This window comes from Schistocerca americana, chromosome 1 (assembly GCF_021461395.2).
Source record: "Schistocerca americana isolate TAMUIC-IGC-003095 chromosome 1, iqSchAmer2.1, whole genome shotgun sequence".
NCBI classification, from domain to species: Eukaryota; Metazoa; Arthropoda; class Insecta; order Orthoptera; family Acrididae; genus Schistocerca; species Schistocerca americana.
The window spans coordinates 174,755,038-174,782,893 of NC_060119.1; the positions used below are offsets into that span (position 1 = coordinate 174,755,038).

At 43.3% G+C, this 27,856-nt stretch overlaps 1 protein-coding gene across 1 annotated transcript in view; it reads right to left on the reverse strand.

The window, feature by feature from the left end:
• LOC124625401 (coagulation factor IX-like) overlaps positions 1-27,856 on the reverse strand; it is a 233,459-nt gene that overhangs the window by 132,357 nt on the left and 73,246 nt on the right. The window contains exon 3 of the mRNA XM_047149168.1: positions 24,999-25,163. Within this exon, the coding sequence (XP_047005124.1) occupies positions 24,999-25,053 (55 nt within the window). The 5' untranslated portion in view covers positions 25,054-25,163. The remainder of the gene's footprint in view (positions 1-24,998; positions 25,164-27,856) is intronic.

The window sequence follows — 27,856 nt, forward strand, 5'->3', positions numbered from 1 at the left end:
GACAGATGTAACAGATAAGGGGCACACATAAACACATGTTCAGAGAGAGCAAATACGTTAACAAAAAGTACATAATCTGTGGTTTTTACAAACTTCGTATAGGAGGCAAGTTGGACTTTTTCAAAACTCCGCTCTTCTCTCTCGAATCAATATAATTATAGCCAGTGACACTAATATAACTTATTCTGTACAACAGTCCCTGCAGTGTGAAATTTAGGTGAGTTCTTTCTACTCCAAATTTTATCTTACTTCAGCCTACACTTACTTATCACATGGTCATTAGTCACACTATTAAAGATTTATTTGCAAACAAACACCCAATCAGACTGATTCGTACTTCTCAAATATCGGCACCTGGTGCGTCTGCCCCCAGCATAGTTTTCATGACATACTTACTAGAATATACGAGAAAGAAACTGCAATCGAGTACATACAGAAACTTTGAACGCAAAAATATATCTGAACTTACAGCTGAGGCCCAACAAATAGTTAGGGAGACGACCTCCACTCTTTTCCTGGAAATAAGTGACAAACTTTGTGAATTTACCAACAAACTGACTCAACTTTACGACAAATATGCTCTCCTAAAGACCGAAAAAGCGAATAGGAACCCTACACCTTGGCTAAATGATGAGCTTTTGAATATCAGAGATACTGTGCCTCGGGCATTCAGATTATGCCCTATAACAGAAAATCATGGTGCTTACCAGCAGAAGCGAAATAGAGGCTGACAAGGTGTGGGAAATGCTGAACTGACAACAGATAAAGGTCACCTATCCTATAAAAAACCCTCGTATTCTTGGTTTACGTAATTGCTGCAGCATATGTCATTGTCCCAACCGATGATTTGAACTGGTACTTCTCATCACCTACAACCACAATTAAACCTCAAACGAAACAATGATTTATTGATCGCTACACGGATATAAGCGACGGTAGGAACGAAAAATTCTGTCTTAAGCATGCCTATCAAATCACAGTTCAAATGATGAAGCGTATCATTGACCTACTCCTGACCAATATAACAGATATCTTCAATCACTCCTTGACCACAAGTATTTTTCCCGGTGCTTGGAAACAAGGGCTTATCGAACTACTACCCAAAAACAATGTTACTACATCACCCTCTGATTACCGACCTACATGCATTCTTCCAGCTCAGTCCAAGGCCTTAGAATATATAGTACGCTGTCAGAAAATCGAACATTTAACTAATAACAATCAGCATTCCGAAAACATAACAATAAAACATCTGCTTTACTAAAAGTGACAGATACTACGCTACTGTATCTTTTTCTTGACGTTGCAGGTTGATTGGTGTGAAAAACGTACAACTTAAGTTTAATTTTAATGTTGACAAATTTAATTCGAAATAATTCGTTGAAGACGACTGTCTTCAAAAAATGATGCAAATGGCTCTAAGCACTGTTCAAATGGTTCAAATGGCTCTGAGCACTATGGGACTCAACTGCTGTGGTCATAAGTCCCCTAGAACTTAGAACTACTTAAACCTAACTAACCTAAGGACAGCACACAACACCCAGCCATCACGAGGCAGAGAAAATCCCTGACCCCGCCGGGAATCGAACCCGGGACCCGGGCGTGGGAAGCGAGAACGCTACCGCACGACCACGAGATGCGGGCTCTAAGCACTGTGGGACTTAACATCTGTGGTCATCAGTCCCCTAGACTTAGAACTACTAAAAACCTAACTAAGGACATCACACACAGCCATGCCCGAGGCAGAATTCGAACCTGCGACCGTGGTAGCATCGCGGTTCAAGACTGAAGCGACTAGAACCGCTCGGCCACAGCGGCCGGCGATTGTCTTCACATAATGTGTGTTTGCCGGGTATGGATATGAGTGGTCGCCTTAACATTTTTTTTACTTGTACAGTTTCGCGCTTCGAGGGGTAAAGAAAATTCCTAAACAACAAAAACAAAATTAAAGCATAAATACAACGCAAAGGCCCCCTTCTGGCGGAACAAACATTAGACTCTACGCCCGTGGCTACTAGTGAAAAGGTGTCTGCAGATCCTTCTAACGTACCATTGGGGCCAGATTCTTCTCCACGAACAAAATATCTGCATGGTTCTGTCATTTGTTATGTTCCATAAAATTGTGACACAGATAGTTCGCTGTCAGAAAATCGAACATTTAACTAATACCAATTAGCTTCTCGTAATCGGCACACCCCAATTGTCAGGAGCGTCCAAGAAGATGTTACTCAGATGACTACCAAAATGTTCGGAGTAGCATAGGTGGCGTTGGAGACGAATGAATCATTGCAATAGGAAGGTCCAAAAATCAAGCACGTCTTTATCACCATCCCAGTAGCGGTGCAGTATGATCAGACCCTTGAACCACATCACTACACGCATCTTAGTATGTCGATAAAATGTCATATCTTGGATAAGGAAGAATGTGAGGCTCTCTGGAGTTGGGATCATCCACTAAATGAGGGCCAACACCAGTTTTATCAACCTCCACAACTCCACGACAGACCAACATTCCAGATGGTGTTCATTCATATAAACCTAATGGTATTGGAGACACAAAGGAGAATATGCCATACATATGGAATGGAGTCTCTGGCGATTCATATATTTGTAGTTGACCAAATATCAGGCAGCTTTAGCGTCTGAACCGAGGAGAGCGTCATACAATAAACGTCAGACCACCAGCCAAGTAACTATGTGCAGCTTTCTATTGGAGTTTGGGGATGGCCTCTCATCATATGACAATAAAAATCATTGGCCCTCTGCAGCTGCTCACTCGGCATATCAGCGTCGACGTAACTGAAGTCCATAATAAAACTCCTTAAGGTGACATAGTGTCGGCGAAATATGCGCCAAAGTAACTGGTGGTTTGTGAGAGGTGGTAGCCAATTCTTCAATCAGATTTCCCAGAAGCTGCGCTGGCAGTGAGTCCACATCTTCATCATTGTGGCGACATATACAGCAGCTGCTATAACTCACATATTGACCATTCCAAGACCTCCCGCAATAGTAGGGAGGGTGAGTGTATCATATCACATTTTGATGATCATTCCCCATTGGTGATATAACCAAAGACTGCTTGTAAACTGTATGCTGTTGTCTTTGGCACTGGGAGGACCATAGCCAGATGGGATATCCTAGGTGCCAGGTAGACACTGACATAAGCAGCCCACTGGATCATGTTCAAATACCACAGCAAGTTGCTACAGACATCCGTATGTAAGCCTGTTAGAAGATGATTATAGGAAAGGTGTGTCATACATCAATCACTACATCTAAAGATGACCCACAAACATTAGACGATATCCCCGACATATCATCATATTGCAGAAGGCGCATGACGGTGTTAATGAAGGACTGTAGGAAGGCCAGCTGCCACAAGACCTTCTCGAAATAATCGTCATGGCCTATCCTATCAATAGTGTGTGAGAATTCATTGACATTGGGGGCCCATACACACTACATGCCTCTGCCAGTGTGATGACTGCAGTTGCTGTTACCAACAAGATATGTCTGGTTCATGGAGACTGCTTGGGAACGGCCACTCTGAATTTTTCAATTCAATAAACTTTACCGACAGCCGTATCCTTTAAGATGTAATATTTTATTTCATTTCGAAAGCAACCAGTTTCGGCAATTCATGTTGCCATCTCCAAGCCCCTGCATGATAAAAGAGTATACATGTAGCAATATAAGTGTGTAAAAATCAAGTTTACAAGTGACAGGTAATCATAATACCGCTTTAGCTTAAAAAGAACGAAAGTATAGGCGTTAAGTCAATGTCTACATCCAGCACAATAAACTAAAACATGTGTATATACTTGTTCGCAGCATTAAGCCGAACCTCTGTGTATATCCGGCCCAAAAGTCTAAAACATGTGTACACGTGAAGGGCTTATTTTAATAGTGTTACAAGTCCATTACCTCCACTTTTCTGCCTATAATGCTTCTGAAATTAATGATCCAAACAAACAGAAACAAAGGTTCATTTCTAGCGGGAAGCCATTTGCTTGAATATTTCTGGTATTTCAACTGCAGATTTTTCAGCGCTCATTTAACTTCGGGACTCTGTGTCTCAAAATGAACAAAAATGGACTTGTACTACTATTGAAATAAGCCCTTCATAATTGTTAGGCATACAACTATTTAACATCACAGATTTACTAGGGAACAAGTCAATTCTTTAAGAAGGTCAGCACAAGACAGCGAACAATCAAGAGCTCTCTAGAAACTAAGCTCATCTTTTTTTTAATAATAAACTCCAATCAAATTCGTTAAGATGAGGAATCGCCTAGTATATATAATCTTCATTTAAAGTAAAATATTACACAGTAAGCTATGAAATACAATAGTATGGATATTTACAGCCTAGCCAATGTCACGCATGGTAAGACAAGTAGTTGTCACAGCATGAAAAATAACATGACGCAAAACCCAACGGCAGTCGGCATATTAAGAGAAAATAGCATGCATAGCGAACACTAAGAATATTCGCAACTATCTTGTCGCCTAGGTTGTACAGTCAATCGGAATAAAAGACATGATTGTGTTGCCTTTATATCAATTAACATGTCAGCATTACCACAGCGAAATAAATCAACAAGAAAGTCAAATCCTACTTAAGCAAGCCGAGTCCTCTAAGTTCACAACCGAGAGTACCATACAATTTCATTGGGAGTATAAGGAAATACCTAACACGACCTATCTATATATGCCAAACCATCTAAATACGAAGCAAGTTTTGTCGCATTAGGGAATGTGGGTACGGAAAAATAATAAAAGGTAAATGAGTGTGCGAAGACCCCCCTATTGTCGTAGTTGAACCCCATAAAGCGAGTATCATGGTCTATTTCCATGAACACCAAAACTCATCTCTAGTAAGAACATCATAACATTATCCCTAAACTGTAAGGAGAAGTAAGGACAACACTGAGATGCTGATACACTAACACGGTCCTAATCATACTCATCAGGTGTAGTCAAGACATACCGAATTCCCACAAGTGAATTGGGGAATGTGTCAGTTTGGGTCTAAAAAACAACTGGCTTAAACGTGGTAGCTGACAATAGGTAACACTAGTTCCCATTATAAGGAAGCATTAAATGCTTCATTGCCCTAAGTATAAAAGTAGCGTATAAGATACCAATAAACTAAAAACGTGGTCACTAATAAACATATGCTTCCTGCCACGGGAGTAGACTGCTGCCGGCCGAAGTGGCCGTGCGGTTAAAGGCGCTGCAGTCTGGAACCGCAAGACCGCTACGATCGCAGGTTCGAATCCTGCCTCGGGCATGGATGTTTGTGATGTCCTTAGGTTAGTTAGGTTTAACTAGTTCTAAGTTCTAGGGGACTAATGACCTCGGCAGTTGAGTCCCATAGTGCTCAGAGCCATTTTAGTAGACTGCTATACCGGCTACAAAAAGTTGCAGAAAACAAAATCTACGATTTTATAGGAAGGTAACGTATACTAAGCTTCAGGTAAACAATCAGTGCGTTATAGTAAGGTTGAACAATTATATTCATGCTAAGAATCTTCGACAACAAAATATAGGACACGAACTGTATATTGTCTTAAACATAATGATGAAACTTGTAAGAGCTTAAAAAATGTAGAGGTACACAAAAAAATACTAAGCAAAAGTGGCACCTATCATCCAGAGAAAAGTCCTCAAAGATAACGATATGGAATTTACTACAATAAGCCAAAAATTACGTATGACTTGACCCTGCCGTGCCAAAATCAGTATGGGCTATTCTAGCTGAAATGGTATTATAGTTATGACAGAGATCGTCCCACTGGAATCCAGTGAGTCGCTCGAATTGCCGAAACTGGTTGCTTTCGAAACAAAATAAAATATCTTAAAGAGTACGGCTGTTGGTAAAGTTTATAGAATTGAAAAGTACGTACTAGCCGATGTACCCTGACGAACAGAGACACTGAATGTGGGCAGCCAAAATCCTCATAGATATCTTGAAGTCGTTGTTGAGCAACGTAAGGGGTTGATAATGGTGAACCCCTCTTCTGGCAGATGGTTTGGGAAGCAATATAAGGAAGCCATTAACAAAGATGGGTGGAATCTGCATTGCAGGGATCATCAGTTCTTGGTACATCATAGCCCACTGGGGCATCACAACATCGTGGAATGTATGAGAATATCAGGACACCATCTGGAGATTTGTTCACTGCCCCATTGTGGAGGGTCTCACCGATGTCATTCATCATTATGGGGTCGAAGAGGGTTGCTGAATCTCCATCGAGAGCATGAGGCACAAGCAGAGGACTTCATGCATCTCTGCAACAGTGTGGTCTTCTGTGACACGGAACAGCCAGTAATGATCGTAGAGGGCGTTGGAAGCATCCTTTTTGGATGACACGCGCCAGCCATCTGACATATCCAGCCTGAGGGTCAATGCTCTGCGAAGTATGTAATATAATGCAGGGCTGGTGGTTTACCTCCAACCCAGTCCTGACTACGTATGCGCGCTAGTGTCCCCTCGAGATTGCATCGCGTAGTGATTCTGTTGCAATTTTCCAACCTCAGCCTGGAGTCCTGGTGATAGCAGATGGGCATATATCTCCCATAGTAGCATAAAATGATATGCTATGTATGGTTTTGCCAACACATATCCTCTTGACTGCAGTGTATCATTATGCACGACAGAGCCTTTTGTGTAATCGAGCTACCACCACATCATGGAAAGAGACATCTGATACCGCCTCTCACAGTTACTCCTCTTCTCCATTATCTTCTTCCGACACTATGAACTCTTAAAGAGGCTGCCATTCAGCTTCCATGAGCTCCCACTCCGCCACATCCTCTGTATTGGGAAGGAGGTCGTGCAAAGGTAGGTATCAAGTAAAGAACGCTGGCCGAATCTCAGCTTCAATCGTCTCTGCCGTTAATCCCTGTGCGACGTAGACACAGTCAAGACGACTTGACACTATGAACCCTCAAAGACGCTGACATTCAGCTTCCATGAGCTCCAACTTCGTCACATCCTCTGTATTGGAAGGGAGGTCGGGCAAAGGTAGGTATCACGATAAGTAAAGAATGCTGGCCGTATCTCAGCATCAAGCATCTCTGCCGATAGTCCCTGTGAGATGTAAACACAGTCCGGACAACTCGACACTATGAAGCCTCAAAGAGGTTGCCATTCAGCTTCCATGAGCTCCTACTCCTCCTTATCCTCTGTATTGCGATGGAGGTCGTGCAAATGTAGGTATCATGATAAGTAAAGAACGCTGGCCGTATCTCAGCATCAAGCGTCTCTGTTGTTAATCCCTGTGAGATGTAGACACAGTCAAGACGACTCGACACTATGAACCCTCAAAGAGGTTGTCATTCAGCTTCCATGAACTCCTACTCCGCCATATCCTCTGTATTGCGAGGGAGGTCGTGCAAATGTAGGTATCATGATAAGTACAGAACGATGGCCGTATCTCAGCTTCAAGCGTCTCTGCCGTTAATCCCTGTGAGATGTAGACACAGTCAAGACAACTCGACACTATGAACCCTCAAACAGGCTGCCATTCAGCTTCGGTGAGCTCCTACTCGGCCACATCCTCTGTATTGGGAGGGAGGTCGTGAAAAGTTAGGTATCATGATAAGTAAAGAACGCTGGCCGTATCTCAGCTTCAAGCGTCTCTGCCGTTAATCCCTGTGAGATGTAGACACAGTCAAGACAACTCGACACTATGAACCCTCAAAGAGGTTGCCATTCAGCTTCCATGAACTCCTACTCCGCCATATTCTCTGTATTGGGTGGGAGCTCGTGCAAATTTAGGAATCATGATAAGTGAAGAACGCTGCCCGTATCTTAGCTTCAAGCGTCTCTGCCGTTAATCCCTGTGAGATGCAGACACAATCAAGACAACTCGACACTATGAGCCCTCAAACAGGCTGCCATTTAGCTTCGTTGAGCTCCTACTCCGCCACATCCTCTGTATTGGGATGGAGGTCGTGAAAAGTTAGGTATCATGATAAGTAAAGAACGCTGGCCGTATCTCAGCTTCAAGCGTCTCTGCCGTTAATCCCTGTGAGATGTAGACACAGTCAAGACAACTCGACACTATGAACCCTCAAAGAGGTTGCCATTCAGCTTCCATGAACTCCTATTCCGCCATATCCTCTGTATTGCGAGGGAGCTCGTGCAAATTTAGGAATCATGATAAGTGAAGAACGCTGGCTGTATCTCAGCATCAAGCGTCTTTGCCGTTAATCCCTGTCAGATGTAGACAGTCAAGACGACTCGCTGAGTATCCAGCGATATATGTGTGTGCTTGTCTGGTACTGTCTGTGCTTGTCTGTTAGGTATCGATGAAGCAAAGATCTTGCAGCACCCATTGCAGTTCCTGGCACGTGTTAAGGTGTGGCATTCGATCCTGTGGCGAAAAGACACAACTGAAGTCGCCCCCTAGGATGATATGATTGTAGTGTCCCTCGAATAAGGGCGTGACATGATCCACATGAAACTTTGAATGGTCTCTCCTCATTCCATACTGTAGGGTGATGTACACATTCCTGATGCCCTGATATGTGACAGAAAGTCCCCTTAGTGACTAGAGTTAGGTCATATCATCGATCATGATGTTTTCCTTCACAAGAGTGACTGTACTTCTGTCCACAACATATTGTGAAACATCTGCAGCTAGACCTTGGAAATGACGGTATTGAGGCTGACTGTGGCAATCCAGTAGGCCTGTCAAGAAGGACGGACAGAGGGCAGCATTGCTGGTGCCTGTTGGGAGAAGTTGAAGTGAGAGGCCTGAAGAGGATCCCAGTTCGAAAACGGTCCCCTCTTATATCCTTCAGCATTTAATGGGCGTGATGTGAAGCAACTGAAACTGCTTTAGCTATGGCAGCAGATGTCACGTCTTCGACATCATCAAACCACACAGTCGGATTTGTGCAATAATCATCCTTCCGAATTAATGGGGCGGCGCAAGGCTGCAGCACGTCTGTAAAGTGTACTGAAACTGAATCAGTCTGCTTGACACTATTCGGAAGCATGCCGCTGTGCCATGCCGCTTGCAAATCCACTACCGGTCGAATCCATTCAGGGGAACCGACGATCATATCTTCGTGCCGGCAAAGGTCACCACTGTCGAAATCGTCATCCTCTGCAGACGTCATCCGGCAGATGTCGGACAGAGCCAAGTCGTCGTCATCACAGACAAAAGCGTGAGTTCTCACCACCAAGTCTGCAGTGGCTGACCTCTCCTGTGGGGCTCTTCCCCTTTGTGGTGCAAGACCAGTGCTTGGGGGGTGATTTGCAGTGTGTATTGTCCATGTATAGTGCTCTTCTCCCACATTGGGGGACACTCATTGTTGATTGGAAATGAAGTTCTGTCGAGAGTCGAACGTCAGATGGTACAGATTCAATGATTCCCACATATAATGGGAGCACCATTGGACTGGATGACATCTTCTCCTCCACCAGCGGCAGTTGCATGATCTGACATTGTATACAGCTTGATCTGAGATGTCCCTCTTGTCTTAGTCTGACCGTTGTAAATTATGATGACCGACATTCAGTAGGGGAGATGTTAAGTAAGTTCTATTCACACGTGGTTCACCCTGTTCAGATCTGCGTACATGGTGAAGTGTATCGATTTTTCAGCCAAATGGCTTATCTCACCGCCATAGTGTTTCAACGCTGCTACCACCATCTCTGCTGCCACTTTAGACGGCAGCTCGCACACACAAACCATCCTCTGGCCGAGACCTACATGTTCCACTTCCATGGGGCCAATGTGTCCATCCGATTGTCTCAATTAAAGATTGCTCATGTTATTGAGGATACTTTCACAAGCCGCGTCGCTCACCAGTTTCGAGGCGACCATGCCACTCACGATGGAGAGGTGATTATTCTAGTTCACGATAATCGATGCGAATGTCGTCTCGAAGAAATTGTTCAATTTCCAACGCTTTTGTTCGCACATATTGAAGTCCTTTTAAAGCCATTGTCCTTCTTAAAGCCATTTACGTTCCTCCATCAAAATTTAAAACTAACCAGTCAAGCTGATGGCCGTCTTCTTGAGATTTATTCTAATAAGCAAAGCTTTGGATGAATTTTTGATATTAACGTAGATCTATTTATCCTTCGGTTCCACCTTCCAGAAACATTGTTAGTGCGGTGGTTCCTTCCACTGCAGTTCCATATATCACTTGGCGTATTCTTCTCAGAAATAATCGCGTAAGGCGTGATGCTTTTGTTGTCAGACGTGTCTTCCTGAATAGACAGCCAACCGTCATCCAGTATTCCAGAAGAAAATATGCTAGAACTTAACACATTCTTATGTAACAGTGAGGTTCCTTGGTTTCCTAATAAGGAGGAACAAGTCCGCAACACTGAACTTGTGTTCCACAAACGAAAATGGCAACTAATGATCTTTGTTTCAGGTGATACGGACGATAGCAGTTTCGAAGTTCATCATGACAGAAGCAGGATTCCAAGCATGCATGTAGGTTTTAATAGTTAAATAAAAGGATTATCTGTTCCTCTTTTTCTTCGGTACCACAAGATTTACAGCTGGAATAGTATTTGTTTCCTGTCAAGAAGTTGTTAGATGGGTGTGAAGTATAAACGCATAAACAGCAATCCAAACTATTTGTTCGAACTTTTTAACGTTCCATCCGCAAAGAATTATTCACAGCTTGATGGACATCAAAAAAAGAAAGAAAGTAAATGTTGCCATCACTAAACAGTAAATTTATTTCTTGAAGAAACATTCCTCCAAAATCAGTCGGATCTTTCCCAGGTCCCATGTATTTTCTCATAATGCGATGCAGTTATTATGCATGCATGACCAAAGAACAGGCACTGCGGTGACTACAGCCGTTATAAATAAATGAAATGTAATAACATTTGCTAATACGAACAAACATCAGATGTTTGACGGAATGGTGACAGCGAAAATTTTTCCGGACCGGGACTCGAACGCAGATTTGCCGCTTTAAGCGAGTCGTCACCTTAATCCATTTGGATATCCATGCGTGATTCACAGCGTGCGTCACAACCTCTTCTCGTAAAAAAATTGCGTACTACCTGTATAGGGCCGACCGATGTGGCCGAGCGGTTCTAGGCGGTCCAGTCTGGAATCGCACAACCGCTACGATCACAGGTTCGAATCCTGCCTCGGGCGTGGATGTATGTGATGTCCTTAGGTTAGTTAGGTTTAAGTAGTTCTAAGTGCTACGGGACTGATGACCTCAGATTTTAAGTCCCATAGTGCTAAGACCCATTTGAACCACCTATACAGGGGAGGGCATTTTAACTGAAATTCGCTGCCTGGTATTGGCGGATAGATTGCAGTACCTGTGTCGTGAATAAGAACAATGCAATTTCCTTCAGAGATGCGTACATGCAGTTGACGAACTCGTTAGTTGGTCAACAGCTCCCATATCGGCAGCACCCCATCAGAGCACTGTGTTTCGTTTGTGAGTTGTAACTACCGTCTAATACACAACTGGCCATAAAAATTGCTACACCAAGAAGAAATGCAGAAGATAAACGGGTATTCATTGGACAAATATATTATACTAGAACTGACACGTGATTACATTATCACGCAATTAGGGTGCATAGATTATGAGAAATCAGTATCCAGAACAACCACCTCTGGCCGTAATAACGGCCTTGATACGCCTGGGCATTGAGTCAAACAGAGCTTGGATGGCGTGTACGGGTACAGCTGCCCATGCAGCTTCAACACGATACCACAGATCATCAAGAATAGTGACTGGCGTATTGTGACGAGCCAGTTGCTCGCCCACCATTGACCAGATGTTTTCAGTTCGTGAGAGTTATGGAGAATATACTGGCCAGGGCAGCAGTCGAACATTTTCTGTATCCAGAAAGGTACGTACAGGACCTGCAACATGCGGTCGTGCATTATCCTGCTGAAATGTAGGGTTTCGCAGGGATCGAATGAAGGGTAGGGACACGGGTCGTAACACATCTGAAATGTAACGTCCACTGTTCAAACTGCCGTCAATGCGAACAAGAGGTGACCGAGACGCGTAACCAATGGCAACCCATACCATCACGCTGGGCGATACGCCAGTATGGCGATGACGAATACACGCTTCCAATGTGCGTTCACCGCGATGTCACCAAACACGGATTCGACCATCATGATGCTGCGAACAGAACCTGGATTCATCCGAAAAAGTGACGTTTTGCCATTCGTGCACCCAGGTTCGTCGTTAAGTACACCATCGCAGGCGCTCCTGTCTGTGATGCAGAGTCAGGGGTAACCGCAGCCATGGTCTGGGAGCTGATAGTCCATGCTGCTGCAAACGTCGTCGAACTGTTCGTGCATATAGTTGTTGTCTTGCAAACGTCCCCATCTGTTGACTCAGGGATCGAGACATGGCTGCACGATCCGTTACAGCCATGCGGATAAGATGTCTGTCATCTTGACAGGTAGTGATACGAGACCGTTGGGATCCAGCACGGCGTTCCGTGTTACTCGCCTGAACCCACCGATTCCATATTCTGCTGACAGTCATTGGATCTCGACCAACGCGAGCAGCAACCTCCGCGATAGGCTACAATCCGACCTTTATCAAAGGCGGAAACGTGATGGTACGCACTTCCCCTCCTTACACGAGGCATCACAACGTATCACCAGGCTACGCCGGTCAACTGATGTTTGTGTATGAGAAATCGGTTGGAAACTTTCCACATGTCAGCACGTTTTAGGTGTCGCCACCGGCGCCAACCGTGTGTGAATGCTCTAAAAAGCGAACCATTTGAATATCACAGCATCTTCTTCCTGTCGGTTAAATTTCGCGTTTGTAGTGCGTCATCTTCGTGGTGTAGCAATTTTAATGGCCAGTAGTGTAAGTAGAAGCGAATTGATTTTTATTTACTTTGTGCACTTTACTCTAAATTCTTAAATTTCTTGCGTGTTTGGACATCTAGTACCCACAGTTCAGCGTTTTCATAGCACTGTAGTGTATATTTCCGCCTTTTGTATCACGATCGGCTTTTGTTATCGTGTGAACAACCAGCTATAGCTACGGAAGTCGTCAGTTGGGTGGCAGCTCCAGTTTCTGCAACTGCAACATGTCTGTACCTGCAGTTTCGCAATTCAGTAACTGTCTAATCTAAGGATCCTCGTCTTTAGTATGAATCTGGACTGTGATTGCTGTGTTCAGTTGTGAGCTATTTGGTAATCCTACACTCAGAACTCCTGGTGGTGTTGGCTTCGATCACACCGCTTGAGGCTGTTGCTGAAGGGCATCGCTGTGGGGGTTGGACATGCAAGGTATGCATAGCACGTACATCGTGTCTACTGATCGGTCCATCTCTCACCTGTAGTCAAGTGTGAGGCTGTTTCAGTCTGTGGCAGGCAATGAAAGATTTCCCAAGGGGCCCATGAAGAAGCCTCTCCGTCTAACGAACAGGTGTCAGGCGCTATTTGTGGCTGACACTGATCCTGAGCCAGATGCAGTCGCTTGCCCCGTTTCACAGAAAGTGTCACAGCATATAAGGTTTGAATACGTCCAGAAATTAGGATAACTTGTAGCTGGAAACTTCTATAGGGCTCTATAGACATGTGACTGCCAAGGAGGGGACGAAACCCAATGTGCATTCTGTGTGCATGTTGGGTGGAATAATTTCAGATGTGGAACTGGTGCTTCCAGATGCCATGCCATGCCCTGAAGCAACCAACTGCAGGTGGTGGTTCATGTTGATGCTTACAGTGTGTGTCACTTTGGACTGGAAGAGATTCCCTTTGGTTTCGGGCGACTAGCTGAACTGGTAAGGACTGCCACTCCTGCTTGCGAGATGAAGGCATTGTTGACAGGACCGACTGCAGACCTTTGGTACAAAGCTTAAGTAAGGGGTCTAAATCAGCGGTTGAGACGAGTCTGTGACAGTCTGGTTGCAAATTTCGTGTTCCGTTTAGCAGGGGTCCACTACACACAGGAAGCGCCTACATGGGTAGCGGAGTTTTATGGCGTGGATCGGGCGGTATTTTAGGTTAGAGGATCTCGGTAAAGTAGAGAAACTGCTTCAGTCTCAAAGGGCGTAAGACATTCAAAGAAAGAGTATAGACATACGAACAGTCAGTACTGTGGCTACAAACTGTCGTAGCTGAAAGCCCCACGCCCTAATAGAACTTACGCTTAAATCGTTGTAAGTACCGAAAGCTGACTAAAGCTGGAGATAAATTCAGCCGAAATTTTTACCTAGGGCTTAACAGCATTCAGAAAGGATAGATTAAATACAGTGGGCCGCAGCGTGTTTGCAGCCTGTTAGAAATAGTTTATCTTCTAGCGAAATTGATGTAGATACTTCTTGTAAATTACTATGAGTAGATATCCAGAATAAATTTAATAATTGGTTCCTTTTACCACACCACCAACTCAGATGATTCAGTTGCTGTACAGTTCAAAGTGAACTTGTATCATTCCAAATAGATACTTCGCTCATACAGCTATAGCTGGTGCTGACTTCAATCTACCCTCAATATTTCGTCGAGATTACACGTTCAAACCCGGTGGTAGGTACAAAATATTGTCAGAAACTGTTCTAAATGTTTTCTCCGAAAATTATTTTGACCATTTAGTTCAGGAGTCCGCTCGAAGAGTAAATAGTTGCGAAAACATCCTTGACCTCTTAAAAAATAATCCAAGAAAAATAGATGATATCGTGACGGATAGAAGGATTATTGTCCACAAGATCGTTGTTGTGAGACTGACCACCACAACATCGAACTCCACCAAAAATAAACGGAAAATCTATGTATTTGAAAAAAGCAGGTAAAAATTCGCTTGACGCCGTCTAAGAGGCAGTGCTTCCCCACTATGTGAGTGCAAACCAGATGTGGCTTGAGCTGAAGCAAACAGTATCGGCGGAAATTGAGAGACTTACACCGAATAAGTCAATAAATGATGATACTGATCACCCATGGTACTCGAAACAGATCAAGAACTCTGTTGTAGAAACAACGAAAAACGTGTCAAATTAAAAAAAAAAAAACATAGAAGTTGGTGATATTTTACCGAAGCTCGAGACTTAAGGCGGACTGCAATGCGAGATGCTTTTAATAGCCTCCACAACGAAACTCTCTCTCAAAATCGGACAGAAAATCCAAAGAGATTCCTGTCGTATGTAAAGCACACACGCGGCAAGACACAGCTCACTGCACGATACCAATGGTAAAATTATTTATAATAGGGCACTATAGCTGAGTTATTAAACACAGTTTTGCGAAATTCCTTCACCAATGAATGCAAAGTCAATATTCCAGAATTCGAATCAAAACAGCTGCCGACTTGAGTAACTTAAGAGCAGACAACCCAGATGTAACGAAGCAGTTTAAATCATTTAACAAAGGTAAGTGTTCTGGTCCACACAGTATACCAATTAGGTTCTTTTCAGAGTATGTTGATAACTCCATGCTTGGCAATCGTATATGTATTAGGAGTGATAAACAAGTGTTCGTTCGAAGGGTGTACAGTCCAGAATCGGTATACCTACCAGGCAGAATCACCGTGAAGATTGAGGCATTCATCCCACCGGTAAATCAAGTTGACGATACCCCTTAGATAAAACACTGTGTCCTACTGAGTGCAGAAGTCCGTAACTGTCTGGCGTACATTCTTGTCCGACAGGAATCGTCGACCATTCAAGGTCTGTTATAAGGAACAAAAGGTGTGATAATCTTATGGGAAGAGATCAAGACTTTGGGGTGAATTGTAAGTGTGTCCCAGTTGAGCTGACGTTGACTTCCGCGTTGCATTAAGTATGGGGTGTCTTTTGCGGATTGCGATCGGTCCGGAGTTGGCGCACCATTAGTCAAAGGTGGTTTACGACAGACATTCTGCACTCGTACACAATCTTCGTTCTCTGATGGATGTCTACCAGTGTTTTTCCTCTGGCAGCTAAGAAAATAATAACAGCACATTGGTCCTGATTGGACACATTTGGTAATAACGTCGCCGTAGTTCACGTTTACCACACGCCTGTTGGAAAGACACGAATGTCACACTGATACCATGCCTACATGTCGGTGGTTACATGCCCTCAACAGAGTCGCTCTACATTGCATATACGCTACAGCAACGCCCTCAAATGTAGACCTTTTGTTCACCTCGTATACAACAACCCACTCGATAAAAGATGCGAACCAAAAGCCTCTTTATTAACACGAAATAGTGAGTCATATAAACAGGAGATCTCAAATTGATTCATTATTACAGAGATCAAGAAGACTTCTAATTCTGTTCCTTCCAACCTTTAACCTAAGGGCCCAGACAAAATCACTGAACAGTTGTGAGGCACTGCAGCAGAACACTGAGTAATGTTTATGAACAATGATTAGACTGAGGATAGAAGTGAATGAACACAGTGTAAATAGTGAATCAGTCGCATTTTGTGGTGTTTGTGAAGTGAACTGTAGTTTTGACCTTTTGGTTGAATTCGGGGACGAATTCTTTTTGTACGAGGGAGGAATTGTAGAGGACAAGGGGCTATTGTTAGGAAATATGGTGCGAAATTGTGATTTAGTACGTTTCAGTGCGCGATGCGCCAGCCTCACAGCAGACGGCGGACGAAGGCTGGCGGGTGCGTTATGAGGGTGACACAGTTTTGCAACGAGCGTCGGTATGTGTGTTCGTGCACGGCAGCCATCAACAAGCAGAATGCAACATTAGCAGAATTACGCAGGCGCGAGCCACGTGTGGCGCAGTTGCGTTAGCCAACTCATCGAGAACGTTCTAATAAACACGGCGGCGCGTAACCGGCGGATTCAGCAGCGGTCTGCACTATTTAAGGGCATCAGAGGTGGGCGTCGGCATTCGGTTCGACAGATTGGGCGTTCGGTCGCTGTCACGTCGTCGTCATCAGTGACGCTGTCTCCGAGGACCGGCCGGTGGAGGGCGTTGCCCGCTGCTGCACCGGCGACTCCCGGAGTCGTCACGAGCCGCAGCATTTGCAGGAGGCGCGCTAGGCTGGGCCTCGTGCTGCTAACCTCCTACCACCTGCGCAGCCGCCGACCGAGCACGGCGTCGCGTTCGCCAGGCTGCGTACATCAGCACGTCTCCACCACGACACGAGCGGTGGCGCTGAGCTACCGGAAAATGTATTGGAAGAACCAACTATAACGAGGAAGATTGCTAAAAACAGCCACCTGCTGCTTCTGCCCAGCCATGCCCTACAACCCCAACCACGTCACCCGCTCCGGTCATCCTATTACACAACTAATGAAATGGCATGCCTATGGAGTATTGCCTCAGTTGTGCAACTGGATTCGTGACTTTGTCAGAAAGATCACAGTACGCAGTAATCGTCCGAAAATCATCGAGTGAAACAGAAGTGATATCTGGCATTCCCCAAGCAAGTGTTATATTCTCTGCTGTTTCTGATTTATATAAGCGATTTAGAAGAAAACGTGTGGAGCCCTCTAGACTGTTTGCAGAGGATGCTGTCATTTACCACCCAGAAAAGTCATCAGAAGATCAAATTCAACTGAAAAAAGTCTGAGATACGATATGTGTATGTTGGGAAAATTGCAGTTATCTCTAAGTAAGGATTAGTGTGAGGTCATCCACATGACTACTAAAAGATATCCGTTAAATTTCGGTTACACAACGAACCACACAAATCTACAGGCTGTCAACTCATCAGAATAAAAATGGTTCAAATGGCTCTGAGCACTATGTGACTTAACGTCTGAGGTCATCAGTCGCCTAGAACTTAGAACTAATTAAATCTAACTAACCTAAGGACATCACACACATCAATGCCCGATGCAGGATTCGAACCTGCGACCGTAGCGGTCGCTCGGCTCCAGACTGTAGCGCCCAGAACCGCACGGCCACTACGGCCGGCTCATCAGAATACACAGGAATTACAATTGCTAACAATTATCATAGAGTCAAGTTGCGGGGATTCCTGTAGGAATCCGATGTCGTATCACAGGTGTTGCTGGCAACGAGCCCGAGAAAATAACAAATCCCAAAAGTCCAGTGACAACTTCCTCATTTACACTCTTTCTGTTCCTTCTAGATGTTCTATCTTTGCATGTAATGCAGTTTCAACCGTGACCAGCGTCTGATCAGTACGCACAATTGCCATTTACCAGTCAACCCCTCTGGTTTATCCAGATTAGCTACTAGCAATCCACTGGTCAACTTCACCTTATCGGTGCCAAAATTATCTTTATTTACGGGCACCACTTTCTGATCACGTTTTCCTTGTACTTGTACAATGCTTCTACTCACAAAGAATCACATTGTGTCCAATACGTCATGTTCTGTACGTGGTCTGCCACATATAACAAATTCACGAGCTACTCTGGTTCCACAGTCAGCCAGAGCAACTTACCTCTGCCTTGCGATACATTATTATGGGAATTAAGCCTTAGCAATGTTCGTAGTTCAAGATTTTCACACTTGAGACAAAGAAACATTGCGACAGCACTTCTTTGTAGAAAGCTTCCCCTAGCTGGAATGTTGTCCCTCTGGGGGTAACCGTATGTTGCCTGAGGCCAGTTATGGAATCAGAAAGTAGAAACATAGGATCTTATAGTAACTTCCTCTTACACAAGGCAAGACTTCTACATTTTTCTTAAAATGCTTTGCCCCAATATGAAAAACTGCTATTGCCGAACCCAAAGTTTTCACATTACAACAGCAACACCACGCAAACTATAGTGTGGCCGCCTTTGTGGTTGCCTCTCATGTTTATCACTTGTCTACTTCCCGCTTGCTTGCTCTTATGTCCCCTAAAATCGCGTTGCTGGCATCCGTCACATCATACCACCTATTACATTGAAGCTGCTGACATTGTCTCTGGACATGCCCTGTTTGTCAACAACTATAGCACTCTACGCTAGCAGAAAAGAAACTCGCCTATCACGTATTCCTGTGGTACATTAATTTCCTCAAATTCTGTAGCCAGTCTAAATTCTTTGGTACAGGTGTCATAACCATTCTGGACATATGCAGTTGCATGTCCCTTCAAACGGCATCCAGTTCCGTATGTTTGGCATCCTGGAGCATGACTATATTCACTGCATCAGGAGGCCTTGCTCCAACCCCTTAAAGGTTAAACGTCTGTGTGTTTATTAAATCCCAACCCCCGGAATACCTGACGTATATTTTTGCGTCTACTAAGAACAGTAACTTTGCTATTTACAGTAACTGCTCTTGCGGCCAGTCCCCAGTCTTAGCTTTTAGTTGTAGATCATATAGCTGTAGAGCTATAAACCATTCTCAGTTGCTTACCCACGATCGTTCCTTCTCGAACAACCATCAAGAACATTCCTTTCCAAAATTTGGTTCCAACATATTTAACCGCAAACACGAAAATTTCTTCTGTGTAGATGTGAAACCGAAAAACAGCCCAAGTATTCTCACACTGTTATGAGATAAAGTTTTGTTAGTGACTATTTTCCCTCTTAAGTTTATGAGTTTCGTTCAATAAACTAAATCAGACCATTATAAATGGGAAATATTCTATTGCAAATTGAATATAACTTATAACACTGCGATGGAAGTCTGTCTTAAAAACACAAATACTATTTATAATGCGAAACCCCCCCCCCCTCCACATGGCCTGTGTCTATATAAAGAATGAGTCATATTCAAGGAACATGTCAGAACTACCATATAAGTGCGAGAACCTGCCTGTGAGTGTACACACATAAGAAACCCACTTCACAAAGAACCAAGTCTGTATTAAAAAAAGAAACAAAACAAGAACTTTCACAATTAGTTCCATCGGATAATGAATCAGTGTTGCTAGAAGCCTGATGATGCAGTAGATTTCTTTATTGACTGTCAGCCTGGAAGCATGATCAGAGATGGAGTAAAAAGCTGCTGGTAAAGTATCTGCGTCACTGGTGATATTCGAGAAAACAGCTACGGCAGATTCCAATTCATATATGCTACCTTGATATCGCATCTTAGGTGAGAATCATTCAGAAAATTTAATGACATGAAAATAACAATCAATTTAGCATGATAGCACTGTGCCACTCTAGGAAGTAACTCAACAGGTATAAAGTTACCAGACATGCTCTGTGAAGTTAGAGAGTCTCAATTACACAGGAGCTTGAAGAATACATTTACACAGGCGAAATGTTTGCGGAGCTTGCTTGCACCTGAGCAAAAATTGTATTTAAAACATATGGCACATGCAGCAATCGAACAGGGGTCCGAAGAACCGGCCAATGAGTTTTATTCTTATTTTGGTAACAAGGATTATTGCTGGAACTTTGCTCTTTTTATGATAATGGCCTTTTGCCCTCCATGAGCCATGGATCCTGCCAAGGTGGCGAGGACTACATGTATCAGTGAGGCAGATAGCCATGCTGTAGGTACAAACACAATGGATAGGTAGCTTTGGAGAGGACACACTATCCTACGCTTTCCAAAGTGGGGCAGCATCCTTTTCAGTAGTTGCATGAGTAACAGCACGGATGATTGACTGATCTGGTTTGTAAATTAGCCAACGTGGTCTAACTCTGCTGGTAGTGTGCACGGCTGAAAACAAGATGGAATTGCAGCCATTACATTTTCTGAAGGCATGCAGCTATCCTGTATGGCTTAATGGTGATGGAGTCCTTTCGGGTAAAATATTGTCCAAGTAAAATAGTCCCCCATTCGGATCTTTTGTTGAGGACTACTCAGGATGATTTCGCCACCTGGAATAACAAAACTGGTATTCTACACTTCAGAGTGTGGAATAGGCACCCTTTTATTGAGTAGGTAGGTTAGAGAATATAAGAAAGGAATGGGTAAGCTGAAGTTAGGTACAGTGGGATTAACAAATTGCTTTGGTAGGAAGAACAGCAGACGATTAAGCTGTACAAATAGATTGTAGACACTGAAGGGCTTCAGAATGGTTCTATAATGGTAAGAAATGGATTTCGAAAAGATATTTTAAACTGTAAGGCATTTCCAGGGGCAAATGTGGACTCTGACCACCAGCCGGCCCTGGTAGATCGCATTGGGCCCCATAGGAGATACTGAATTTAACTGACTAAAGGGGAAAATATAAAAATGAAGGAAATGAACCAGGCGAAAGAAACAGACGTCCAAAAATGAGACTGACAAAAAGTGCAAAAGGGCGAAACAGGAATAGCTAGAGACTGTTGAAGCATGCGTTATTAGGCTGAAGATAGATTAAAAACACCTTGGGGAAAAGAGAAGCGCCCTATGAATATCAAAAGTTAGGATGACAACCCAGGATTAAACAAAGAAGGGAAAGCTGACAGGTGGATGGAATGCGCAGAAGGTCTATACAAGGAAAATGAAGGCAATATTAAACAAAGGCAGGAGGAAATAAATGAAGATGAGTTAGGAGATATGATACAGCGAGAGGAATTAGACAGAACACTGAAAGCCTTAACTAGAAACCAGGCTGCTGGAATAGATAAAATTCACATAGATTTAATGAGTTCCTTGGGAAAGACAGCCATGACAAAATTCTTCCGCCTTGTTTGTGTCACAGGCAAAATACCCTCAGACTTCAAGAAGAAAAATATGGGAGGTGATACCAACAGTAAAACTATCAGACGATCAGTTTAGTAAGCTACGGTTGTAAAATATTAACAAGAATAATTTACACAAGAACGGAAAAACTAGTTTTAGCCGATATCAGGGAAGATCAGCTTCCGCTCCAGAGAAATGTAGGAACACGCAAATTAGTACTGACCCTATGAAATATTTTAGAAGTCTGATTAAACAAAGACAAGCTTGCTTTTTAATATCTTTTGTAGATTTTGCGAATGCTTTTATGAGTATTGACTGGACTACAGTTTTTCAACTACTACATTAGGGATAAAATAAAGAGAGCAAAAACTTATCTACAAGTGCAGTTGTAAGAATCGAAGGATATGAAAGTTAAACAGTTGTTGAGAAGGGAGTGAGATAGGGTTGCAGCCTTACCCCAATGTTATTCAATCTGTACGTTGAGCAAGTAATAGAGAGAAATGAGGATATATCTGGAAATTAAAGCTCAGCGAGAAGAAATAAAAACTTTAAGTTTTGCCGAAGACATTGTTATTCCGTCAGAGACAGCAAACGACTTGGAAATGTAGTTGACCGTAATGGATAGTGTCTTGAAAAGAAAGTGTAACATGAACATTAAAAAAATTCAAACAAAGTTAATGGAATGTAGTCAGACTTTATTAGATGATGGTAAGGGAGCAGAATAGCAAATATAAATTTAATTGTTACTAAATATTTTTCAAGGTGTTGAAATGTTCCCTCTGTTTAGTTATGCATCGTTACCTTTTTGTATCTCTCTTCCTCTGTTTCCTTCTATCTATGCTAGAGCGTGCCGGACTTGTGTGTGTGGCCAAGTCGCCTCATTGACACGTGCTTGTTTGCTTGATACATTGCTCAGAAGGATTGAATTTAAGCGGCCGGCCCAACGTTTAGTTAAATGATCTAATGATTATTATGTTAATATTGTGCAACGGATAACGTGGGCGAGGGCTCAAATAACCGAGTGGGCAAGTCAGTAAAGGCCACGCTCTATCATGATCTGTAAGGACACCAATTTGTTGGCAACATTGCTCTCTCACAGGACTGGGGTTTTTAATGATCATTAAACTCATGACATTGCTCTCGATACAGGACTGGGGTTTGTAATGACCATTAAATCCATGACATCCAGTTTATAGATCATTTATTGTCTAGATCCCAGAAATTTTACAAACTTAATAGGACATTTATTATCTATATTCCTCAAAACTTTACAAATTTAATAATTGCAGCAAACAAGGTCAAGTCAAATATCTTCTAGTTTTGTCTCACACTGAAAGTGCTTAAACTAACAGGCATCTAGTTTCTGCTTAAGCTCTGGGAAAGAGGATGGGACTACGTTGCTGCCCTTGTGGTCCATCTACTGAGACAGCGATCGAAATTCGCACCCAAGATTACTACTAGGACCGAATAACAAAAATTCTCTTTGGCGGAAAAACGGGGAACATGGCAGACACAAACATCTCCCATATTCACAAAAGAAAGCAAATTCTTAAAAATAAAACATCCTGTGAAATATCGCACACGCAAATAATCAATTAACAGCACACATAAACATCTTCACCTTAATTAATTTCCAAGAACGAACTGGTAGCTCGCTGGTAGTGCAATTCAGCACCATGTGGGTTACCGATACCAACAGTTAATTTCTTTGTACTCACTCTTCTGTTCGTTCTTGCTTTCCATACTTTACAATCACTGACACTCTCAACCTATTCTTTATCAAAGTAATTAGGACGTGCTGCTTGCAAATGGGGGTTAAGGAGGAACCGTGAACAAAATTTATAAGATAGCCTAGAAAAATTTTACGTCACGCGCTTAGAACCTTAAGTATGTCACACACGCATCTCCCACCAGGTTTCACACGGAATCGTCATCCAAATTACTCATCAGCCATTACGACCATGTGTTAACTAGGTGGGGTGAGGCCCCATGTTACTTTAACATTGCAAAAAAATGCTGCTTCTGAAAGTGAAACTATACGACTTTTTTTAGAGCTATTGCTGCTCTCGTGTGCTGAAAGCACCAAGTGATTTCAGCACTATAAAGGGATAACGCGAGCCCCATGCTCGCCTCTGAAAAAGAAACCCTAACTGAAAACTTTAACTGTAAAGGCAAAATTTCTAAAAAAATGAATGAATAGTCGTTACGACACGCTAACCATTTCAATCCTGAAAAAGAGCCGATTAGTAACAGTGTAAAACATAATACCTCATCCCACGATGAAATTGGCGGCAAAGACGGAGATTGCCCTCGATTCCGTCCGCTCAGTTCAGCTGCTACCCCAAGAGTGACCATCATGGCGGCCCTCAACGGCCGTTCCCTTACAAGGAGGGGAGGGGTACGTGTTACCAACCCCAGACTACCCCCTGGCAAACAGGTGCATCATCTCTGTCTTTACTCCACGCTTAGGTTGCCACTAACTGATCTACAGTGTGACCACATCTCTGCCTTGGCACTACCAGCAGACGAACTCTTAATACAAACCCCAAACTTAATCAACCCAAGGCAACGTAGTGGGATTAGGGAAAGGAAGTGCTTTTATGTAATTATGAACTGAATTAAATAAACAGGTAGTCCACTTCTTCACTCGAGATATCACACTATTTAAACTAAAAAAATGTTGAACGTATATTCAATATAATGCAACAAAAAACTAATTGTAATGAGATGGAACAAACTGTTCCCTCTCAGTGTTTGTCTGGAATGCAGCCTTTTGTGGAAGTGAAAAGTGGACAATGAGCACTTCAGACAAGGAGAAGATTGTAGCTTATGAAATGTTGTGCTACAGAAGAATGCCACGGATAGGATTAGTAGATATAGTAACTAAGGCGGAGATAAAGAATCGAACTGGGAAAAAAGATCACAAAAACAAACTGAAATAAAGGATCGACAAAAAAACACACCCTGAGGCATCAGGAAGTTGTCAAATCGGATAATGGAGGGAAGTGTGGAGGGTAAGATCTGTAGAGGGTGACCAAAACATGAATTCAGTAAGCAGATCCGATGGATACAGACTGCAGTAGTTATGCAGAGATGAAGGGGCTTGCATAGGATCGTCTAGTGATGAGAGCTACATCAAACCAGACTTAAGACTGAGGTCCAAAACAACAACAAAACAAACAATGGGGTTTGGTCAATGAAGATATTGCACATAACACAGGCACGTGTATACATAGGCGACATAGAAGCAATGACTATTTTACCCAAGTTGACTCTGAGTGACATTTGTGCTGTGTTGAGGTCGAATGGTTCATTAAATGCAATCGTCTTTTAATGCAACTGTTGACATATCGTTAGCAACGATCTGTCAGGGAAAGTATTTTGAATACTCTTATGTAATTTATCTCTATGTGGAGTACTTTTATAAAAAAGTGATTGAACAGTTAAAATTACGTACAATTAAAATTAAAGAAACAAAATTAATAAGTAGGCAAATGAGCTGTGTAGTAAAAATTCCGATGACATGAAGCATTACTTACCTGGTTGACGGTGAAGGACTGACTCGTCCCCTTCCTTGACTGGCAAACATGACATGAGTTCACCGTTGACCCAACAGGCTTTTATTATTCGGCTCCTGGAGAAAAACGGTGGGAAAAAACAGGTGCAGACGCCGCCACCACATATGCACTCAAGCCGTGCAGTACCTGTAGATATCATTATAGCTGTTAACATATTACCTAAGTTTGAGGATCAGTGGTTGATGCTTGGAAACTGAAAGACGTAACAAGAGCTGGGACGTGAGAAGTACGTGTATGATTTACTAGAAGAAAATTCAATGTGCTAGAAAAAAAATTCCAGTAAGTCCAACTAAGTTTTCTCGTAAAGCGCTACGTCAGAGGGGAAATGAAAGCGAGACGGAGAGGAAAAGAGAGGTTAACAGGAAAAGAAAGAGAATAGTGAGGGAAAGGAGAAGAAAGAGAGAAAGTTTTTATCCTCACCATCAACAGATGTTATCGACAGCGGATTTTGGGCATTGCAAATGGCTTTAGTCAAGCGCCGCCAGGAGCACGACCGCTGGGCCTCGTCGTCTCGGCCGACACCCGCCCGCTTGGCGCTAGGCGAGTGGCTGCAGGACTGCCTTGTGTAGTACAGAAAATTCGTAGTTACAAACCATGTCTAGCTTCCATACGTACACCGACCCTGTCCGCGAACTTGAATTGCTGGCAGTCGCTCTGCTCCCGACGAACTTGGATTTATTTACAGCTTATGTGTTCGTATCAAGAGCGGACCCTTTAGTCGCCACGAGAGATTACTCAATCGTCTTTTCAGTCCAGATTATAACAACCAATTATGGATCCCAAGTTTATAGATCTGCACCAACAGCTGTTCACTCCAGTAACAACAGTTTGCGGCCCAAGAGCAGCAGCACAATGAACGGCAGACCATTCTCCTCCAGCTCCTTTCTCAGCAGCTACAATCTCGTCAATTGGTGGCCACAGCTACGTTTCCATTGCGGTTACCTGCCTTCAACGAGTAGTCATAGAGCTGGGAAGCATATCTCCGCCGTTTCTAACTGCACTGTTTTGCTTATAGCGTTTCTGCTTTGCTTTTATTTTCTAGTCGTCGTTTGTACAAAGTGGTTCAGAAATAGCAGACGCTCTCGGACGCTATTGATTAGTATTTGGGTCTGTTAACCCAATACCACCGTCACCAGATACACTTGTCACGACAAGGGTCTACTCTAGCCTTCCCCGTGTGTGGAATTTCACGAACCAGAACTATAAAGTTTAGTATGTGCAACCATTGATTCGAGATATGGCGCTCCGTTGACAGGGAGGCCCCACCTATGGCTTTGAAAACGATGGTAATGTTTGTGGAGAGCTCTTTTTTCTTTTTTAGTCGTCAGTCTTCTGACTGGTTTGATGTGGCCCGCCGCGTTTCCCTCTCCTGTGCCATCCTCTTCATCTCAGAGTAGCACTTGCAACCTACTTTCCCAGTTAAGCGCTGTCGGGCGTGGCCGGCACTTGGATGGGTGATCATCCAGGCCGCCATGTGCTGTTGCCATTTTTCGGGGTGCACTCAGCCTCGTGGTGACAAATGAGGAGCTACTCGACCGAATAGTAGCGGCTCCGGTCAAAGAAAACCATCGTAACGACCGGGAGAGCGGTGAGCTGAGCACACGCCCCTCCTATCCGCATTCTCAGCTGAGGATGACACGGCGGTCGGATGGTCCCGATGGGCCACTTGTGGCTTGAAGACGGAGTGCTTTCCTCTCCGATTCTGCGGAGAATCTCCTCATTCCTCCCCATATCAGTCCACCTAACATTCGTCTGTAGCACCATAACTCAAATGCTTCTTCGATTCTCTTCGTTTCCCGTTCTCGCACTGTCCGTGTTTCACTACCATACAATGTTGAGCTTCAAACTTATATTCTCAGAAATTTCTTCCTCAAAATAAGGCTGATGGACTTCCTGGAATTTTTTTCTGGCACATTCATTTTCCTTCTAGTGAATCGTACATGTACTTCTCACGTCGCAACACTTGTTACGTACATTCTCAGAAATTTATTCCTCAAATTAAGGCTTATGTTTGATAATAGTAGACTTCTCATGGCCTGGAATGCCCTTTTGACAGCGATTATTTTTGATGTCCTTCTCGCTCTGTGTGTCATAGGTTATTTTGCTGCCTAGGTAGCAGAATTCCTTAACTTCATCTACTTCGTGACCGTCAATCTTGATATCAAGTATCTCGCTTTTCTCGTTGATGCTACTTCTCATTACTTTTATCTTTCTTCGATTTACTCTCAATTTATATTCTGTACTCATTACACTGTTCATTCCAATCAGCAGATCCTGCAATTCTTATTGGCCAACAACGAGGATAGCAATGTCATCAGCGAATCTTTTCATAGATATCCTTTCACCTTGAATTTCAATTCCAGTCTGAACCCATCCTTTATTTCCACCATTACTTCTTCTATGTATAGAGTGGGCAGTTGGGGTGTGAGACTACGTCCCTGTCTTACACCCTCTTCAATCCGATCACTTCGCTCTTGGCCTTCCACCTTTATTATTCCCTTTTGGCTCTCATACTTGAATATTACCCGTCTCTCCCTGTAGCTTACCCCTATTTTCCTCAGAATTTCGAACACCTTACACTATTTGACACTGGCCAGTAAATCCTATGAACGTGTTTTGATTTTTCTTTAGTCTTGCTGCCAATATCAACCTCAATGTCAGAACTGCTGCTCTGCCGCTTTTACCTTTTCTAAAGCCAAATTGATCGTTATCTGGCAATCCTCAACTTTCTTTTCTATTCTTGTGTGTATCATTCTTGTCAGCAACTTGAATGCGTGAGCAGCTAAGTTCACTGTGCGATAATTCTCACACTTTTCGGC